The sequence below is a fragment of the Hylobates moloch genome, unplaced genomic scaffold (assembly GCF_009828535.3).
Source record: "Hylobates moloch isolate HMO894 unplaced genomic scaffold, HMol_V3 SCAFFOLD_7, whole genome shotgun sequence".
In the NCBI taxonomy this organism is placed as follows: Eukaryota; Metazoa; Chordata; class Mammalia; order Primates; family Hylobatidae; genus Hylobates; species Hylobates moloch.
In genome coordinates this window covers 104,709,071-104,727,335 of record NW_026652282.1, presented here as the reverse complement: position 1 = coordinate 104,727,335, position 18,265 = coordinate 104,709,071, and the positions used below count along the sequence as shown (strand labels likewise).

At 36.9% G+C, this 18,265-nt stretch overlaps 1 protein-coding gene across 6 annotated transcripts in view; it reads left to right on the top strand.

Moving 5' to 3' along the window:
• THOC2 (THO complex subunit 2) overlaps nucleotides 1–18,265 on the top strand; it is a 110,268-nt gene that overhangs the window by 66,414 nt on the left and 25,589 nt on the right. For all 6 annotated transcript variants that reach the window (XR_009214296.1, XM_058441429.1, XM_058441428.1 and 3 more), the window contains 10 exons: nucleotides 3,228–3,324; nucleotides 4,851–4,944; nucleotides 5,754–5,834; nucleotides 7,707–7,803; nucleotides 9,821–9,938; nucleotides 10,847–11,026; nucleotides 12,040–12,204; nucleotides 15,922–16,197; nucleotides 17,226–17,367; nucleotides 17,813–17,970. Coding sequence is in view for 5 of the 6 variants with exons in the window: in XM_058441429.1 (XP_058297412.1) it covers nucleotides 3,228–3,324; nucleotides 4,851–4,944; nucleotides 5,754–5,834; nucleotides 7,707–7,803; nucleotides 9,821–9,938; nucleotides 10,847–11,026; nucleotides 12,040–12,204; nucleotides 15,922–16,197; nucleotides 17,226–17,367; nucleotides 17,813–17,970 (1,408 nt within the window). In the remaining variant the exon portion in view is untranslated. The remainder of the gene's footprint in view (nucleotides 1–3,227; nucleotides 3,325–4,850; nucleotides 4,945–5,753; nucleotides 5,835–7,706; nucleotides 7,804–9,820; nucleotides 9,939–10,846; nucleotides 11,027–12,039; nucleotides 12,205–15,921; nucleotides 16,198–17,225; nucleotides 17,368–17,812; nucleotides 17,971–18,265) is intronic.

Here is an 18,265-nt window from a genome sequence, read left to right as displayed (position 1 = left end):
AGTTAGATTTAACAGTGTATAATGTCTGTTAAATGTTGTCCTTGCCCAGTGATATTGTTTCTGGTCACAGCCTATTGGGAAGACAGGTGTGTGCATGATCACAATCTAGTTTTTTGTTTTTTGTTTTTTTTCCTGTGAGCCTATGGATTATATTGAAACAACCTAGTTTAATAGGTGCTGTTATACAGTATGAATAAAGTGCTATGGGAGGATAGATGAGACTAAATGATTTCACTTGGGGAAGTTTTGTTTGGCAGGAGTTGATACTAGATCTGAAAGAGTTTCTGGACTTAAGAGTTCTCCAGGTAGTTTCTAGCTTAACAACAGCAGCTAATATTTAGGGAGCTATTACTATATGTGCCAGGCATTAAACTAAGTGCTCTGCATGGATTGTTTAATGATACATTAAGCATTATTAAATACCTTGAATTCATCCACTGTCTCTACCACCACTACCTTAGTTCTTTTGTCTGGTGTATTACAGTTGTATATTCTCTTACTTAAAAATCCTTTGGTGACTGACTTTACCTGAAGGTATATGTTAAGCTTTATGGCATGGTGATATAAATAAGAGGGCCTCCCTGGTTTGTCCTTCCCTGCATCCAACCTCCTTTCCTGCCAATTCTACTTCCAGATGTACTGAGCCTACTTATGTTCCCCTAAATGTACCACTCTCTCCTTAGCTTCTCTTCCCCTGTATATACTTTTTGTTCCCTCTGTTTGTACAGGTTTTCCCTTACCTTCCTTTCCCCCTTTCCATCTGGTGACCTCATTCTTGGAGAGTGAGCTCCAGTGTTACTTCCAGTGAATGCTTCCCTAGCATAAACTGCCAAACACAATCAATCTTTATTTCCATCACTATTCTTTAGCATATAATGTTATCATACCTCTAGGTACATTGCTATGATTGTTTTTCTCTTTTTAATTATCTAATGTTTTGAATAGTTTATGTGTTTACATGGTTTAAGTTTCAGTAAATATAAAAGTTATACATACAGCAAAAAGTCTCACCCCATCCTCTATCTACTAGTTCTTCCCCCCAAGGAAAAGTAACCACTGTTTAGTCTCTTATTTATCCTTCTATATATTCTTATGTATATGCAAGCCAATACAAATATATTATCCCCCTCATAATATTATTATTATATTAATATTGTTTTTCTTTGTAAAAATGGGACCTCACTATGTTGCCCAGGCTGGTCTTGAACTCCTGGCCTCAAGTGATCCTCCCACCTTGACCTCCCAGCGCTGGAGTTACAGACGTGAGCTACCACACCCCAGCCACCTTTTATATTATCAATAGCATATAAGTACTGTTCTGTTGATTGCTCTTTTTTAGAATATTGAAATTTAATAAATGAATTTAAATCTGTCTCCTTCACTGGACCAGGCTTGAGAGCAGGAACTGTTACTCTGTTATTCATCCTTCTATTTCTTTCTTTTTTTTTTTTGGGAGATGGAGTTTTGCACCGTTGCCCGGGCTGGAGTGCTGCAGTGGCATGATCTCGGCTCACTGCAACCTCTGCCTCCTGGGTTCAAGCGATTATCCTGTCTCAGCCTCCCAAGTAGTTGGGATTACAGGCGCCCGCCACCACGTCCAGCTAATTTTTTGTATTTTTAGTAGAGATGGGATTTCACCATGTTGGCCAGGCTGGTCTCGAACTCCTGACCTTGTGATTCACTCGCCTTGGCCTCCCAAAGTGGTGGGATTACAGGCGTGAGCCACTGCACCCAGCCTCATCCTTGTATTTCTACACTGACCTTAGCCAAAAGGCTGAGACACAATCTTCCTTGTATTTCTAATGCTTAGTACTTTGACCGTCATCGTAGGCATTAATATGAATGAATGAATAAAAATAAAATTTACTACAGAATAATATGTGCAGAGTTTTTAATATACTTGGATTTTTGTTACATTTGTAAGCTATAACTATTTTACCAGGCTTAAACAATATGATTTTGTTACTGTTTGAAGTTTTTACATTGAGCATATAATGTATTAATTTATTACTTGTAGAATTTCATGAGTTTTCAATACTATTTAAAATATGAGCTTGCTATACGGCATTTAATAATTCTTTCTACAAATGTTTATTGTGTTCCATATGCCGGACACTGGTAGTTTGAGGGGAAGACAAAGACAAGAAAATATTTCTTTAATTTTTGTTTGTTTGTCCCTCTAGGGTGATGGAGGCAGAAGGGAATGGAATGAAAAACAGAGAGAGGAGGGGTTGGCCTTGGCAAGTAGAGGGAGGCACCTGAAATATTGGGGTTAGAAATAGGGACAGGTAGTGGTAAGTTGGAAATTTGAACAAAATACTGTATAGCTAACTTTTAAAACTAATGGTCTCTCTTTTCTATGAATAAAAACAGATATGGAGAATTGGAAGCAGTTGATGATGAAACAGTTTTGATTGATGGGGCCAGTTTTGTCATGAGAAATTAATTAAAGCAAGTTTGTCACTTGGAGCATGGTCACATCTCCTGAATTATAAACTGAATTAATAATTTACTTCATTATATTTTCATCCTAGAAAGCTTCCTTCCTGTCACTTGTAGCCTTTTGAAGTCTCTAGATTTATTATGTAATAATCTCAGGAGAGGCATTTAAGATTCTGTGTAATAATTGTTTTGAACCGTAAGAATTCATAGATAAAATTTGCAGAATGCTGGCAAAAGGATAATGAGCAAAGGAAGAAATAAAGAGGAAGGAAAGGAGTATAATTTAGTTTCAAAATATTGTTTACCTTGAATATGAAAAGCAGATAACTTTACATATTGAGGAGTGCGGCATTACCTATTACTCTGAGTCACTGAGCCAGATGGCATGAGGCATTTCATTGCATGACACCAAATTTGATATCTTAATCCCTAAACTGATGAGTCCTCCTAAATCTGAAATAATTTTGATTCTTTGTAAGAGTTTTATGTACTTGTAGAGTACATTAAGAGTTTTACTGATTATTAGACTATGACTATAAAGTGGAAATGTATATTTTATAAATGTTAAGCATTTAATATAAAATCTCAATACCCTCTGAGAGAATCCCTAACCAAAATAGCCCAAATCTACCATAAAGGATGTGATGAATGTGGTTGTTTACATGAATCTGTTTTGGATATTTGGGGAATAATTGCTTTTTCCCCCATGATGATATAACAAAGCTATCAACATTATAAGGAATGTTACTTAAGATGTTCCCTGCCACCTCTTTCTTCCTCCGTAGGCGCCTAACCAAGGAAAATGTGAAGCCTTCTGGAAGACAAATTGGGAAGTTGAGCCACAGCAATCCAACCATTTTGTTTGATTATGTATGTTTTGAGGTTAATATTATTTTAAGGGATTTTTCTTTCTGTTGCCTTTAAATCAGCGCAAGTGGAAATAGAATGATGTTAGAAAATGAAACGTTGTAAGGTTATGCTAAAAACAAAATTACTACGCAATATATTTAACACATTGATCTATTTTTCTATTAATAGTAATATGTAACAGTGCTACTATTATAGGCAATATAATAGTTATTTTGTGTATATATAATGTTATTTTGTATACCACATTTTGATTTCTGGAGCTATTACTTGATTTTAGCTTTTAGAAACATTCAAATAACGTTTCATTGTGATTTATATGTAATACTATCACTACAATATTTATTTATTTATTTATTTTTTATTTTTTATTTTTTTTTTGAGATGAAGTCTTGCTCTGTTGCCCAGGCTGGAGTGCAGTGACCCGATCTCGGCTCACCGCAACCTCCGCCTCCCGGGTTCAAGCAATTCTCCTGCCTCAGCCTCCCAAGTAGCTGAGATTACAGGCGCATGCCACTGCACTTGGCTAATTTTTTGTATTTTTAGTAGAGATGTAGTTTCACCATGTTGGCCAGTCTGGTCTTGAACTTCTGACCTCAGGTAATCCACTCGCCTCGGCCTCCCAAAGTGCTAGGATTATAGGTGTGAGCCACCACACCTGGCCAATATTTAGAGTTATCTAAAACATATGAGAGAGACTAGACTCTTTCATTCCAAAATTCAGCTTTAGGCCTGGAATTATTTCCTTTTTAAATTAATTTTTTTAAGATGCAAGGGGTACATATGCAGGTTTATTACATGGATGTATTGCATAATGATGAGGTTTGGGTTTCTGTTGAACTCCTCACCCAAATAGTGAGCATAGTACCCAATAAGTAGTTTTTCAAACCTTGCCCCACCCCACTTAACTTTTAGAGTCCCCATTGTCTTTCTATCTTTATGTCCGTATGTACCCATAGTAAAGTTTCAGGATACAAAATCAACATACAAAAATCAGTAGCATTTCTGTGTACCAATAATGTTCAAGCTGAAAACCCAATCAAGAGCACAATCCCATTTACAATAGCCACAAAAAAAGTACCAAGAGATACATCTAAGCAAGGAGGTGAAAGATTTCTACTAGAACTATAAAACACTGATGAAAGAAATCATAGATGATACAAGCAAATGGAAAGACATTCCATGCTCTTGGATTGGAAGAATCAATATAGTTAAAATGTCCATACCGCCCAAAGGAATCTACAGATTCATTGCAGTTCCAGTCAGATTACCACTGTCATTTTTTACAGAATTGGAATTATTTTCTAACTGAAAAATGTAGCCTAAGAAAATATTCTCTAAGGCAATGATAAAATAGTAATTCCTATATAAATATGAAATATTTATATAGAAACCACTTTATTGAAATATTTATATAGGAAACCACTTTAATTACAAGCATTATTTCTTTTGAAAAATAGAAAGTGTAGCCATTACTTAGTTGGCACAGTAGAAATCCTTTGATCAGTTAATGCCTTCTATTGTTTGTTGCTGTTTTCCAGATCTTGTCACAAATACAGAAGTATGATAACTTAATAACACCTGTAGTAGATTCATTGAAATACCTCACTTCATTGAATTATGATGTCTTGGCCTGTATCCTTTCAAGTGAAGTAATATGTAGATTTCATATTTAATAGATCATATGGTAAATGTTTTATTTTCATTCTATTTTCGTTTAGTAACCATCTGAGGTTGATTCAGGTGGCTGATCTGAAGTTTGGTCAGTCAATTGTGTGTGTGTGTGTGTGAGACAGAGAGAGAGTGAGTGTGTGTGTGTGTGTGTGTGTGTGTGTGTCTTTGCGTTGTATAAAGGGAGACATGTTAGGCTTACCAACCCCCCCCTTTTTTTTTTTTTTTTTGTGTGTGTGAGACAGACTTTTGCTCTGTCACCCAGGCTGGAATGCAGTGGTACTGTCTCGGCTCATTGCAACCTCCGCCTCCTGGGTTCAAGCGAGTCTCTTACCTCAGCTTCCCAAGTAGCTGGGATTACAGGCGTGTGCTACCACACCTGGCTAATTTCCTTGTTTTTAGTAGAGGTGGGATTTCACTAGGTTGGCCAGGGTGATCTTGAATTCCTGACCTCAAGTGATCCACCCACCTTGGCCTCCCAAAGTGCTGGGATTACAGGCATGAGCCACTGCACCCAGCTAGCTTACCAAACGTCTTGATATTGATGGAATCTATCTTGATTGCTGAAAGATGGAAAGGAGGCTAAAGAAGAAATGTTGGTACTACAGTGAGTGTATTTTTCAATAATTAGTTTTAGCAACGTCCCTGGTCTTGGAAAAAAAGAAAAATAATTTGTAATGACCAACAATTTTGCCCCTATGATGTGGCATATTTATGTTTTAAGGGTCTTTATTAGAGATGTAATGACTTAGTTTTTTCTTAATGTATGAAAGATTGTATCATTGAAGCTTTAGCTAATCCAGAAAAGGAAAGAATGAAACATGATGACACAACCATCTCAAGCTGGCTTCAGAGTAAGTATTTTTATTTTTCCAAAGATGAAATTACTATCTGTGGTAACTGCCATGTTATGTATTTTATTACCTATGCTTAGAGACTTTTAGAAGCCTATTTGTTAAGAGTTGTTGAGAATATCTAGCTACTGAGTTTGTTCTACAGAGCCCTTGGCTATGTAAGGAGGTTGATATGGTACTTACTTATTTTCCTAACTTAAGAGACCATTATTGACTGTGATAGAATTTTGGGTAAGCATTATTGGGGAGGTGAAATCTCCTTCTTTTTATTTTATTTTTTTTGAGATGGAGTCTCACTCTGTCATCCCGGCTGGGGTGCAGTGGCATGATCTCGACTCACTGCAGCCTCCGCCTCCCAGGTTCTAGCAGTTCTCCTGCTTCAGCCTCCCGAGTAGCTGGGATTACAGGCACGTGCTACCACACCCAGCTAATTTTTGTATTTTCGTTAGAGGCAGGGTTTCACCATGTTGGCCAGGCTGGTCTTGAACTCCTGACCTCAAGTGATCCGCCCGCCTTGGCCTCCCAAAGTGCTGGGATTACAGGCATGAGCCACCATGCCTAGCCAAAAATCTCCTTTTTAACTAACATTATTTTATAGGAGTTGATCGTAAGGGATCTAATCTCATTTCTTCCCATTCCATCCTGAGGTTCCAGTCATCTTAAAAGAACAAAAACTTGACTTAGTTTAACCAAAAAAAACTAACCGTATTTCTTTTTTAATTCTTGTACCTTTGGTTTCTAGCAGCCAGTTCCTTTTCTTTCAACTTATTGTATCTGATAGCGGAATCTTGCAGTGGCTCCCCATTGTCCTTTAAAGTCCGAAATGTTTAATAAGTCATACAAGTAAGTTCTTTTGAAATCAGGTCCTTTTGCACTGTTCTAGCCTCATCTTTTCCCTGCTTCCCAATATTCTAGATTCCATTAATACTGAACTTCTTGTACTTTCCATGAACTTTTGCCCATTATTCACTTGACTTGGAATACCCTTCATGGCCCACTCCATGTTCTGTTTATTCATTAGATTTCAGCTCAGAGGTCACTTCCTCTGGAAAGCTTTTTCTGTTAATGCTCCCACCCACAAGTCTGAATTGGGCGCTCCTCTTTTATATTCCCATGGAGCCTTTTGCTCATCATAGTTATTTGTTTACTTTTCTGTGTCTTCCACTGGACTCAGCTCCTTGAGGGCAGGACTTGTATTTTGTCCAGTATCATTTAGGCGCTTAGCAAATAGTTGTGGAATAGGCTGCAGAGTACTTGACTTTACTTGAATCTCCTACTCTTGTATTGGCTGGGGTCTCCTCCCTATTCTTGATATGATAAGGACCATTGGTTAAAATTGGTCTCTTGTCTGCTTCTAGGTCTGGTAATACTTTATTTTCTTGCACCTCCACAACTAGTAGCATGTTCCAAGATAAAAAGAGATTTTTTTTTTTTTTCTTGACTCACATTCGGGGGCTGGTGTTTTGTCATTTATTCAAGTTTACTGAGTGATCTGCAAGATTTTGTTATATCTTAGTTTCACAAACTCTGGAATCAGGCTGCAAAAATTTGACTTACTGCTCTACTTTTTACTATGTGACCATGAGCAAGTTACATGACATATCTGTTCTGAATTTGCCTCATCAATAGGTTATACCAACCTAGGATAATAGTTGCAAGGATTAAATGAGATAATCATTATAAAGTGCTTGGTACAGTGCTTGACATATGTATGCTCAATAAATATTGGTTATTGTTATTATTATGAAACTCCATTCAACAGCATCAGCAATACAGTTATTGCTACCTTATTTTGTTTTAGAGGTTTAGTTGAAATGATACTTGTGCATTTTGTTTTATGAGTTGTTTTTACTCTTTTTCTATTTTGTATAGGTCTGGCTAGTTTCTGTGGTGCAGTTTTTCGTAAATATCCAATTGATCTTGCTGGTCTTCTTCAGTATGTTGCCAATCAGCTAAAGGCGGGCAAAAGGTATTCATAACAAATTATACATAACGAAATTCAATAGCGTACTTCTGGTGGTTTGGGGTTATTGAGACTCCTGTTATCCCAAAAGGCTACTTACTTGTTGGTTGTAGGCTCAAGTAGAATAGTTGCTCACTTATTTACATGAAATTCTTTAGTTAAACGATGACTTAATACATAAATAGACACCTTTTTTCATGAATAAAGGTACTATTTGGCTATATATGTTAATGCAATAAAAAGATACTTTCAGTTATTTTGACTGCCTATTAGGCTTTTGAGTAAATGGCTAATATGATATATTGTATATCTTCGTATAACAAAGCATACTGCACTAGGTCAGTATGCAGTAATTGACCTGTATCACATTGAACATCTGGTAGGAACTTGTTTATTTTGAGGGTGTATGTAATACCTTTAAGGCATAATTTTTGAATTTGAGTTTTAGAGATACATAAGGCTTCCATACCTTTTGGACAATGTCCTTTTTTCTTTATAAATACTGAAGTTTATTTTATTTTGGGCCAATATCAGTGCTTAGAGTTTAAATTAGTATGTATGTATATTAAACCTCATGAGAAGTAGACTGACTAGAATCAAATAACCTGAATTGTTTTCAGAAGCTTTCTGGTAGAAAGCAAACAAACAAAAAATTAAAAGCTACTTGGTGTGCCAAACAAGTACTACCTAAGTAATTATTGACAGATTCTTATTTTGGCTTAGGGAAAACTTAAAAAAAATTTAAACTTATGATTTTATGGGCACATCCCTTATGCTCATCTCTCTGCCATTTCTAGATATTTTTATTCTTCTTTGTCTATAGGCCAGGAGAACATACATCATTTTTTAATCTATAACTCAGCTTTCTGTACTGTGAATACAGTTTTTGTGACCATCTAATTAAAACATTGTTTAAAGAAAAAATAAACTGTTTCATTGGTACTTATATACTAGTTTTCATGATGGCTTTCTTAAAAAAAAAAAAAAAAAACCAAACAAAACTAAGGAAAGCAAGGCAAGTTGAGAGAACAAACACTTAATAAGAATCTTAGAAAATGGTTCTTTCATCTATTAGCTTGTGTCTTGGGTATGTCTGACTTTACGTTTGGAAAAACATCTGTATGTTTTAGGAAAGAATGTTTTTACTTTGTTTAGATTAATTAAAGAAGATCTTAGAGGACATAAGGTATTATTTCCATTGGTGGTCCTAAACTTTGAAGATTAAAAAGCATAACTGTTGGCACATTACTGAAATGTGCTCTGGGCTGGCCACTAAATTGTCATCTTTGGCTCAGATACCACAGCTTAGAACTTCTTTTTTTTCCTTCCTTCCCTGCCTCTCTTCCAAGTGTATGTGACCATGCTACATCTTTGTCCCTGTTTGGTAAATGGATTATTTAGAAATGGCTCTATACCATCAAAAACATTTTGGCCATCCTGTATTGGAGGAGAAAACATGCTATGAAGGACTTTATTGGGTCAACTGATAAAATGAAATATGAATGGTAGATTAAAGTATTGTATCAGTGTTAGATGTACTAAAATTGATAACTGTGCTGTGGTTATTTAAGAGAATGGCTCTCTTAGGAAATTCAGTCTTAGAAATTTTAGGGGTAAAAGGCCATGATGTAAATAATTTTCCCTCAAATGATTAAATTGAGTGTGTGACTATGTATGTAGAGAGGGGCTCCAGAGAGGGAGAGAAAATGCAAATGATCAAGCAGGAGTAAAAATGTTACCAGGTGAAGCTGAGGTAAAGGATATATGGTTGAGCTTTGTACTGTTTTTATTTTTCCATCCTATCTGTAAATTTGAAATTATTTCCAAGTAAAAGTTAAAATAAACTTACGTACCAAGTATTTGTCAATATAGTTCTAGGAATGCAGTTAAAAACTGCTTCAGCCCCTTCCCCCATATTTATATACAAATAATTTAGGGTTTCTCAGTATATTAATTATAATATATTGTTACTTTTATATTTGAAGTTCTAACTATAGACTGTTTCTTTTTTCTTTTTGAATAGTTTTGACCTGCTTATATTGAAAGAAGTGGTACAAAAAATGGCAGGAATAGAAATTACAGAGGAAATGACAATGGAGCAACTAGAGGCTATGACTGGTGGAGAGCAGCTAAAAGCTGAGGTAAGAATTGCTATTTTTGTTCATCAACTTTTAAAATTCGTGATGTATGCATGGTCATAGTAAAGAATCCAAACAATATATAAGTTTATAAAACCAAATGTCAAAGCCATACATACCTTCCTTTCACAACCACCCCTACCCCCCTTTTGAAATTGAGATACAGTAATTACTTTAACTTTTTAAAAGAGCTGAAACAAAGTATAAAAGACAGCAAGTAATGTATTTGTAAGGAAAATAATTACCAAATAAGGCTGGGCATGGTGGCTCACGCTTATAATCCCAACACTTTGGGAGGCTGAGGTGGGTGGATCACCTGAGGTCAGGAGTTCAAGACCAACCTGGCCAACATGGCAAAACCCTGTCTCTACTAAAAATACAAAAAATTAGCCAGGCGTAGTGGTGGGTGCCTGTAATCCCAACTATTTGGGAGGCTGAGGCAGGAGAATTGCTTGAACCCAGGAGGCGGAGGTTGCAGTGAGCCAAGATCTCGCCATCGTACTCCAGTCTGGGCAAGAGAGTGAGACTCTGTCTCAAAAAATAATTAATTAATTAATTAATTAATTACCAAATAATTACTACATCTTCTATGATCCTTAATATCCTCACTCCCTTAAGTCTTAATTGCTCTGTTGAATCTGTGCCATACTGAATAATGAATAATCCTTTATGAGGGGACTGCAAGGTGGAAAATGGGAAATACGCAAAAATTTAAATTCAGGTGACATTTGTCTTTAAGCCAGTGACTGTAGTCAGTAACAGTCACTGAAATAAATTTGTGTAAGGGAAGGAATGTGGAACGTAGGAGTTTTTTACATTAAGGATTTTAACTCAACTTTTTTCTGTGTCTTTTTCAAATTAGCATGGGTTATGTACTGTACACTGGTAAATTTGTGTCTTCCCTTGTGCAGGGTGGTTATTTTGGTCAGATCAGAAACACTAAAAAATCCTCTCAGAGATTAAAGGATGCTCTATTGGACCATGATCTTGCCCTTCCTCTCTGTCTGCTTATGGCTCAGCAGAGAAATGGGGTAATCTTTCAGGAAGGTGGAGAGAAACATTTGAAACTTGTGGGAAAGCTCTATGACCAGGCAAGTTAAAATGGCTTTTATGTTTATGTACATGTTTTTAATCCTGTTAAAGGAAGATAATGTGTTATAATTTGAAAAATGTCATTTTTGTACATCATGTGAATATGAGACATCCTAATGTGAAAGACATTCTGGAAATAGGGCCTATTTCTATGTAAATTATGATATTTAAGAGATAGCTCCAAGAGATGTTATGTGTAAGGCTGTCAATTAATTAAATATTACATCATTAAATTCCTGCAACTTCAAGTTGTTTGCATTTATATCTTTCCCGATCTCTGGAAATCTCAGTCATAACAGAATAGATGCTTGCTTGCCCACTTGTGCATGCTCACTCTCTTTTCCCTTTTTTTTTTTTTTTTTTTTTTTTTTTTTTGAGACAAAGCCTCACTCTGTTACCCAGGCTAGAGTGCAGTGCATGATCTCAGCTCACTGTAGCCTTGACCTCCCTGGCTCAAGTGATCAGTCTACCTCAGCCTCCCGAGTAGCTGGGGATTATAGGCATGCACCACCACACCTGGCTAATTTTTAGATTTTTTTTGTAGAGTCGGGGCTCTGCCACGTTGCCCAGGCTGGGTTGCTATCTCTCTTTTTCTTTGTGTTATAGTTGATGATAGTTAAACACATTTTGTGGGCTAATCTTAGGTTTTGGTACTTAATATTTATAAATATATTCTGTAAATAAAGTTTTCTTCTTTTAAGGGCAAAGGAATTGACTTCTGTTTGCCTATGGTTATTATTTTATTTGATTTAGGTAAATATATTCCACTAAAAGTGATGAGCAACAGCTTGACATTTAAGAGACCTAGTTGGCTAGTAAAACCTTGGATTAGTCAACCTGTCAGGGCCTTGGCATCTTTTTTTGTAAGATGGTTATGTGATTATACTTGTAGATGGTCTCTAAAATCCTTTTAAGTTATAAAATTTGGATTCTTAATTGTTAAAATATTCCTAAAATGACTTCTTAATCACTTTGGAAAACATGTTGATTTTGTCTTATTTTTTAAATTTAGTGTCATGATACCCTGGTGCAGTTTGGTGGGTTTTTAGCATCTAATCTGAGCACAGAAGATTATATAAAGCGAGTGCCTTCAATTGATGTACTCTGTAATGAATTTCATACACCCCATGATGCAGCATTTTTCCTGTCTAGGCCAATGTATGCCCATCATATTTCGGTAAGTACAAGTGTCTTTGCTGCCGCTCAGGAACGATCCAAATTATTTCTTAACAGTTTTATCTGTAAGTACATTTCACTACAGATTTTGGGGGAAGGTCTTGGCCCTTAAACTAGGATCCCTAATTTGTTTCCAGTAGGGGTACAAAGCTGTGTGGTAGAGGTATACAAAAAAGGTGATGAGAAATTTGGAGTCTAATTGATCATGTAATCAAACATCTGCTGTTAGTGTTTACATATCAACTGCTACAGTCTCCCACTTCTTTCCTAACTGCTACTTGATTTAATTATCACTTTGTTAGCACTGTGCAGAAATTCCTGTGTTATGTATACACTCTGAAGGGAAAAAGACATTAAGGGAGTGGTGTTAGGCTGCTTCTTCCCCTTTAGATCCTCTCAATCCAGAGAATTGTATGCCGTCTTTGTGTAATGTCTTACTGTTGTCACACCCCATGGTAGATCAGTCTCAGCTGTACAAGAAGGTACCTGATTTCTTGACAGACAGAGGTGGGAGAATTTCTTCATCTTAGGAATTCTGACCTGCCCTGTGCTAAGTGAACACATTAATCAGCAATATGGAATCCTAGCAAACAGGAACACCTGGTTGTCTGAGATTGGCTGAACTTTGCCAGCTCAGAAAATGGAGGAGGTCATTCAAGCTACCTTTTCTCTCTTACTTGTGTAAAATATTATCTTTGTCTTTTAAGAGATACAAAAACCTAAACAAAGAAATGGCATTTCGCTCTCAGGCTTGGAAGAAAACAGAAAACTAAATGGAAGTGACTGTATAGCCAAGTCAGATATAAGTCTTTTATCTGTAGGCAACATGCCACTCTCTGGAAAAGGGGTTTCCCAGCAACCTTGTGGTTGTGCTGGATGGCATCCAAGCTGTCCTGGGGATCCTTGCTTTTGCTTCTTGAGTGAAAGCCTCTGTTGAAGAGCCTTCGTCGAGATAGTGAAAATGTATATTAGGTGACTGCTATGTCCCCTCTATAAATTGACTATCAGCAGGCTCTCTTGAGGATAATTCAGCCAAACGCTGCCCAGATTTTTTTTTTTTTTTTTTTTTTTGAGATGGAGTCTCGCTCTGTCTCCCAGGCTGGAGTGCAGTGGTGCAATCTCAGCTCACTGCAACTTCCACCTCCCAGGTTCAAGCGATACTCCTATCCCAGGCTCCCAAGTAGCTGGGATTACAGGTGCCCGCCACCACACCCAGCTAATTTTTGTATTTTTAGAAGAGATGGGGTTTCACCATGTTGGCCAGGCTGGTCTCAAACTCCTGACCTCAGGTGATCCGCCTGCCTTGGCCTCCCAAAGTGCTGGCATTATAGGCAAGAGCCACTGTGCCTGGCCTGCTCAGATTCTTGAGATGAGATTTTTGAACAATAGTGAGAAGTACAGCAATAATTGTGGATATCAGTTCTATTCCATAAGTCTAGTTCCCCAGGCGATTTGAAATGTAGAACTGTTATGTCTCTTCATTTGACTGAAGGTGTGGACTTGAAGTGGCAGTTAAACTGACTTTAGACAAGGACATATTCATCCTAGGTAAATATGAAGTATAGCCTTCTTTTCTGACCAAGCCTATTTTTCTAACTAGATAGCGACTATGGGGTTCCTAGCAATAGAAATCACAGATTCAGACCCAGAGGACTGGGGAGACTGGAGCTATCATGTAACCCTCTCATACCTATAAACTAATTTTTAGTTTCAATTGTTGAGGTTGTGGTCCACCTTGAGACACAGGTCTGAAAGATAGGCTTTTACCTAGTTCCTATTCTAGATCTTGCCCAGAACAGGTAATTAGGCTGTCTTTTATGCAGATAGTGTCAGCCCTATTTTATCCTGTTTTGTTAGAACCTTAGCAGAAGTCATTCTGCTCATCTAGATTCCTATTAGTTACCTTCAGTAAGACCTGTCCTCTAAATTAAAAAACACTCTCTGTTTTCCCAACTGGTATTCTCTCAGGTTTCTGATGCAATTGGGACTCCTTTTTCATAACTAATGTTCTTTGTAACTTTGTCACTTATGTGGTCTCAGTGGTTGTCAGCATGCTCTCTAAAATGGGGATAACAGAGCATAAATCTTCCCACTTCTAGAACAATTGTAAAATTCTAGAACAATTGTAAAATTGAGCACTCAGGAAGGAAGGCAGGTAACTGAGCTGTAAGGAGCTGTGACTCTTTTGCCTATCACAGTGTAGAACTGGAAGCAGAACCTTTGATCATCTGGTTTTGGGTTATGTGTTTAGCACAAATAGAATGATTTAAGTGATTTTCTAACATAAAGAAGTAACTGGTTTTAGGACTTCCTTTAGGTTCGTATTAAGGGTGATACCTAACCTAAACAAAATTTTCTGGATGAGAGCTCTTTCATCCTGAAGAGACTGAAGGATGTGAAATAATAGCAGCAACTCTGTGTTATCTTCATATATATATATATATATATATGTGTGTGTGTGTGTGTGTGTGTGTGTGTGTGTTCATGTATAATATGTGTTCATATATGTTATGTTCATATATATAGAATATATATAGAGTATATATATATTTTTGTGTGTATATATATATGTATAATATATTTGGCATACACATATCTCTGCAGCCCCTCCCATTGTACTAACAATTTTTTTTCTCATACAATTAAAAATATGGCATTCCTCTGTTTTTTCCCCCAAATTAGGATAAACCTGTCAAACGAAAGAAGCTGCAGCATCAGTTCTCACATGCTTTAAACTTCAATATACCACAGCTTTTCACAGAAAAATTTATTTGGCTTAGCAGTTGAGTAACCAGTTGGTCCTGGTTTGCCTGGGATGTTCCCAGTTTTAGCACTGAAGTCTTAAATCCTCAGAAATCCCCGAATCCCCAGCAAACCCTGACAATCGGTCACCCTACTTAGCAGTCTTAAAACGAATTTCTCATAACTTTTCTTAGTGTTGATCCAGCTTTTTTTTTTCTTTTTCTTTTTTGAGACAGTCTCCTTCTGTCATCCAGCCTGGAGTGCAGGGGCATGATCTCAGCTCACTGCAACTTCCGCCTCTGGGGTTCAAGTGATCCTCTCACCTCAGCCTCCCAAGTAACTGGGATTACAGGCATGCACCACCACGCCCGGCTAATTTTTTGTAGAGATGGGGTTTTGCCATGCTGGCCAGGCTGGTCGCAAACTCCTGATCTCAAGTGATCTGCCCGCCTTGGCCTCTTGATCCAGCTTTTTAATTGACGAATTTTAACAGTTGGTAGGGTCTACATGTAGTGATACTACATTCTGTCCTAGTTGGCTGCTACTAGTTCCATTCTTCCTCTTTTCTCATGTTAAGACCTTCTGTTTGTTCCCTTGAATATCTCAAAAGCAGGACTGGAAACCCTACATGTTCAATCCCTGATACAGCAGCAAGAGGGAGTAGGGAGTAGGGTGGGGGAATGAAAGAGGGGGACATGCATATACCCTGTTCACTTTATTCAACAGGTCAGATTAGATAAGAACCCTCTGAGAATCTCCTAGTTGGCACACAGTACTAAAGACTGGAATAGCTTCCAGAGATGATTTATCTTAAAATAAACATTGTTCGTAAGAAACTAGAATTTCTACGGCAGTTTTGAGATTGGTCATCTTTTGATTCTTTAGAAGGGAATATTGATTTTTATACCATGAAAGTCAAAGCTATAAATTATGTTGTGTGTGTATGTATGTATGTATTTTTACTTTTTATCTACAGTCAAAGTATGATGAACTTAAAAAATCAGAAAAGGGAAGTAAACAGCAACATAAAGTTCATAAGTACATTACATCATGTGAGATGGTGATGGCGCCTGTCCATGAAGCAGTGGTCTCCTTACATGTTTCCAAAGTCTGGGATGACATCAGCCCTCAATTCTATGCTACATTCTGGTCATTGACAATGTATGACCTTGCAGTTCCACACACCAGCTATGAACGAGAAGTCAATAAACTTAAAGTCCAGATGAAAGCAATTGATGACAATCAGGAAATGGTAGGTTTTTGTTCTAGTAGTTCAAGTGCAATAACTTTATGGTATTCAATGTTACCTATATTTTGAAATTGTTTTAGCTCTGGTTCCTTAAAACAGTGATCTTGTTGCTATATAATATTTTCTTAAACGGGGTTTAATAGTTATTCTGAGTGGAGGGCCAGGAGGTTGGTGACTAGATGGAGGTTATGATTAATCAAAAATTATTTGAGTGTCCTTTTCTACTGACGACTATGCTAGTAACTTAAAGTGATTCATGTGACTCTAATAGCAAGAGCAGTAGTTCTCAAGAGGAGAGTTCTTTAGGAGAAGACTATTGAAAAGCTGAGTCTTGAAATGGACAGGCCTTGAAGGTAGATTAGGTTTGGAAATATGGAAGCAGATAGGGAGGTCACCATAGGGTTCCAGCAAAGACAGGAAGTAGATTGAGGTTTAGGGAGACCACTTTTACTGATTCACTTTCATGTAGTGAATGTATTTAGTGATGCATATGAATAGTTATGATGGGGCCAGATTATGTAGGCATTGGAAGTCAGGGAGAAAAGTAGACTTGGTAAAATTGAGAGCTGTTTTAGATTGCTGAGCAGGGGAGTAATGTAAGAAATGGTACTTAAAACAGATTACTCATGACAGCAGTATGAAAAATGCTTTTTGACTAGCATTAGGCTAAAGACCAGCTAGGTGGCTTTTTAGGCAATCTATTGTGAGAGCATAGACTGATGGAGGTAGTGGCAGTGTACAAGGCTTGTAAACCAGTCTTGGTATAAAGGAGAGGGAAGAGTCAAAGATGACACCATGCCTGAGACTAATAGTGTCAGTGTTGCAAATGTAGCCTGTTCTGATGGTGTATGAAGATGCCATGACAGTGTTATGAGTGTGTTGAATGGTGATAAAAGTAGCACGTTCAAGTGGACCTATATTCATGTTAAAGTAGTTATAAACTATCAGCCTTTATCTCTTTAAACTTTTCAATTAAAAGAAGAAAGGTAATGTGCATATAGTTAGAAAAGTGTCTAATTTATTCTTTGTAGCCCCCAAATAAAAAGAAAAAAGAGAAAGAGCGCTGTACTGCCCTTCAGGACAAGCTTCTTGAAGAAGAAAAGAAACAGATGGAACATGTACAGAGAGTTCTACAGAGATTGAAACTGGAAAAGGACAACTGGCTTTTAGCAAGTAAGTTGTTGGAATTGTTATGTTCCTGATGCTGGTAAATTACAGAAAACAAAACATTATAACTTTAGAGGTGTTAAAGTGTATTATGTTTGTATTTCAACTCAGTGTTCCCTATCCCATTCTTTGGTTATTTGTTAATGCAGAATCAACTTCGTGTTCACTGGAGGAACTGATATAGTTTGCTGGTGAAGTTAATTAACTTTTAACTACATATTGGCAGCTTGTCATTCAGCTTTTCTGTATAAAACATATTTCTGGAGAAATCATAGATAGAAAAAAAAGTCCACATAGTAAAAATGATAATCATGACATTTGGCTACAAACTATAAATAGTTTGTGGTTTATAGTATTCTCTACACTAAAGGTAATAGGTTGTCATGTTTAGTGGCTTTGAGGCACTTGAGGAAGAAGTTTACCACTTAATATATTCTTCCTTTATTTTTAGAATCTACCAAAAATGAGACCATCACAAAATTTCTACAGCTGTGTATATTTCCTCGATGTATTTTTTCAGCAATTGATGCTGTTTACTGTGCTCGTTTTGTTGAATTGGTACATCAACAGAAAACTCCAAATTTTTCCACACTTCTTTGCTATGATCGAGTAAGTTTTTATTGCAACCTTTAAAAAGTTCTCACAAAAAGATAGCTAACATTATAATTTCTAGAGGTATTATTGTGTGTTTGGTTAAAAAGCACGAACTCAAGAACCAAGGGTCTGAACTTGAATCCTAGCTCTACTGCTTTCTAGCTGTATGATCTTTGGCAAGTTATTTAACCTCTCTGTGCCTGTTTTCTTATCTGTAAAGCATAAGTACATGCTTCATAAGATTGTTGTGAGGATTAAATGAATCACTGCACATAAAAAGTACCTGATATGTAATAGGCACTCAAGGTTA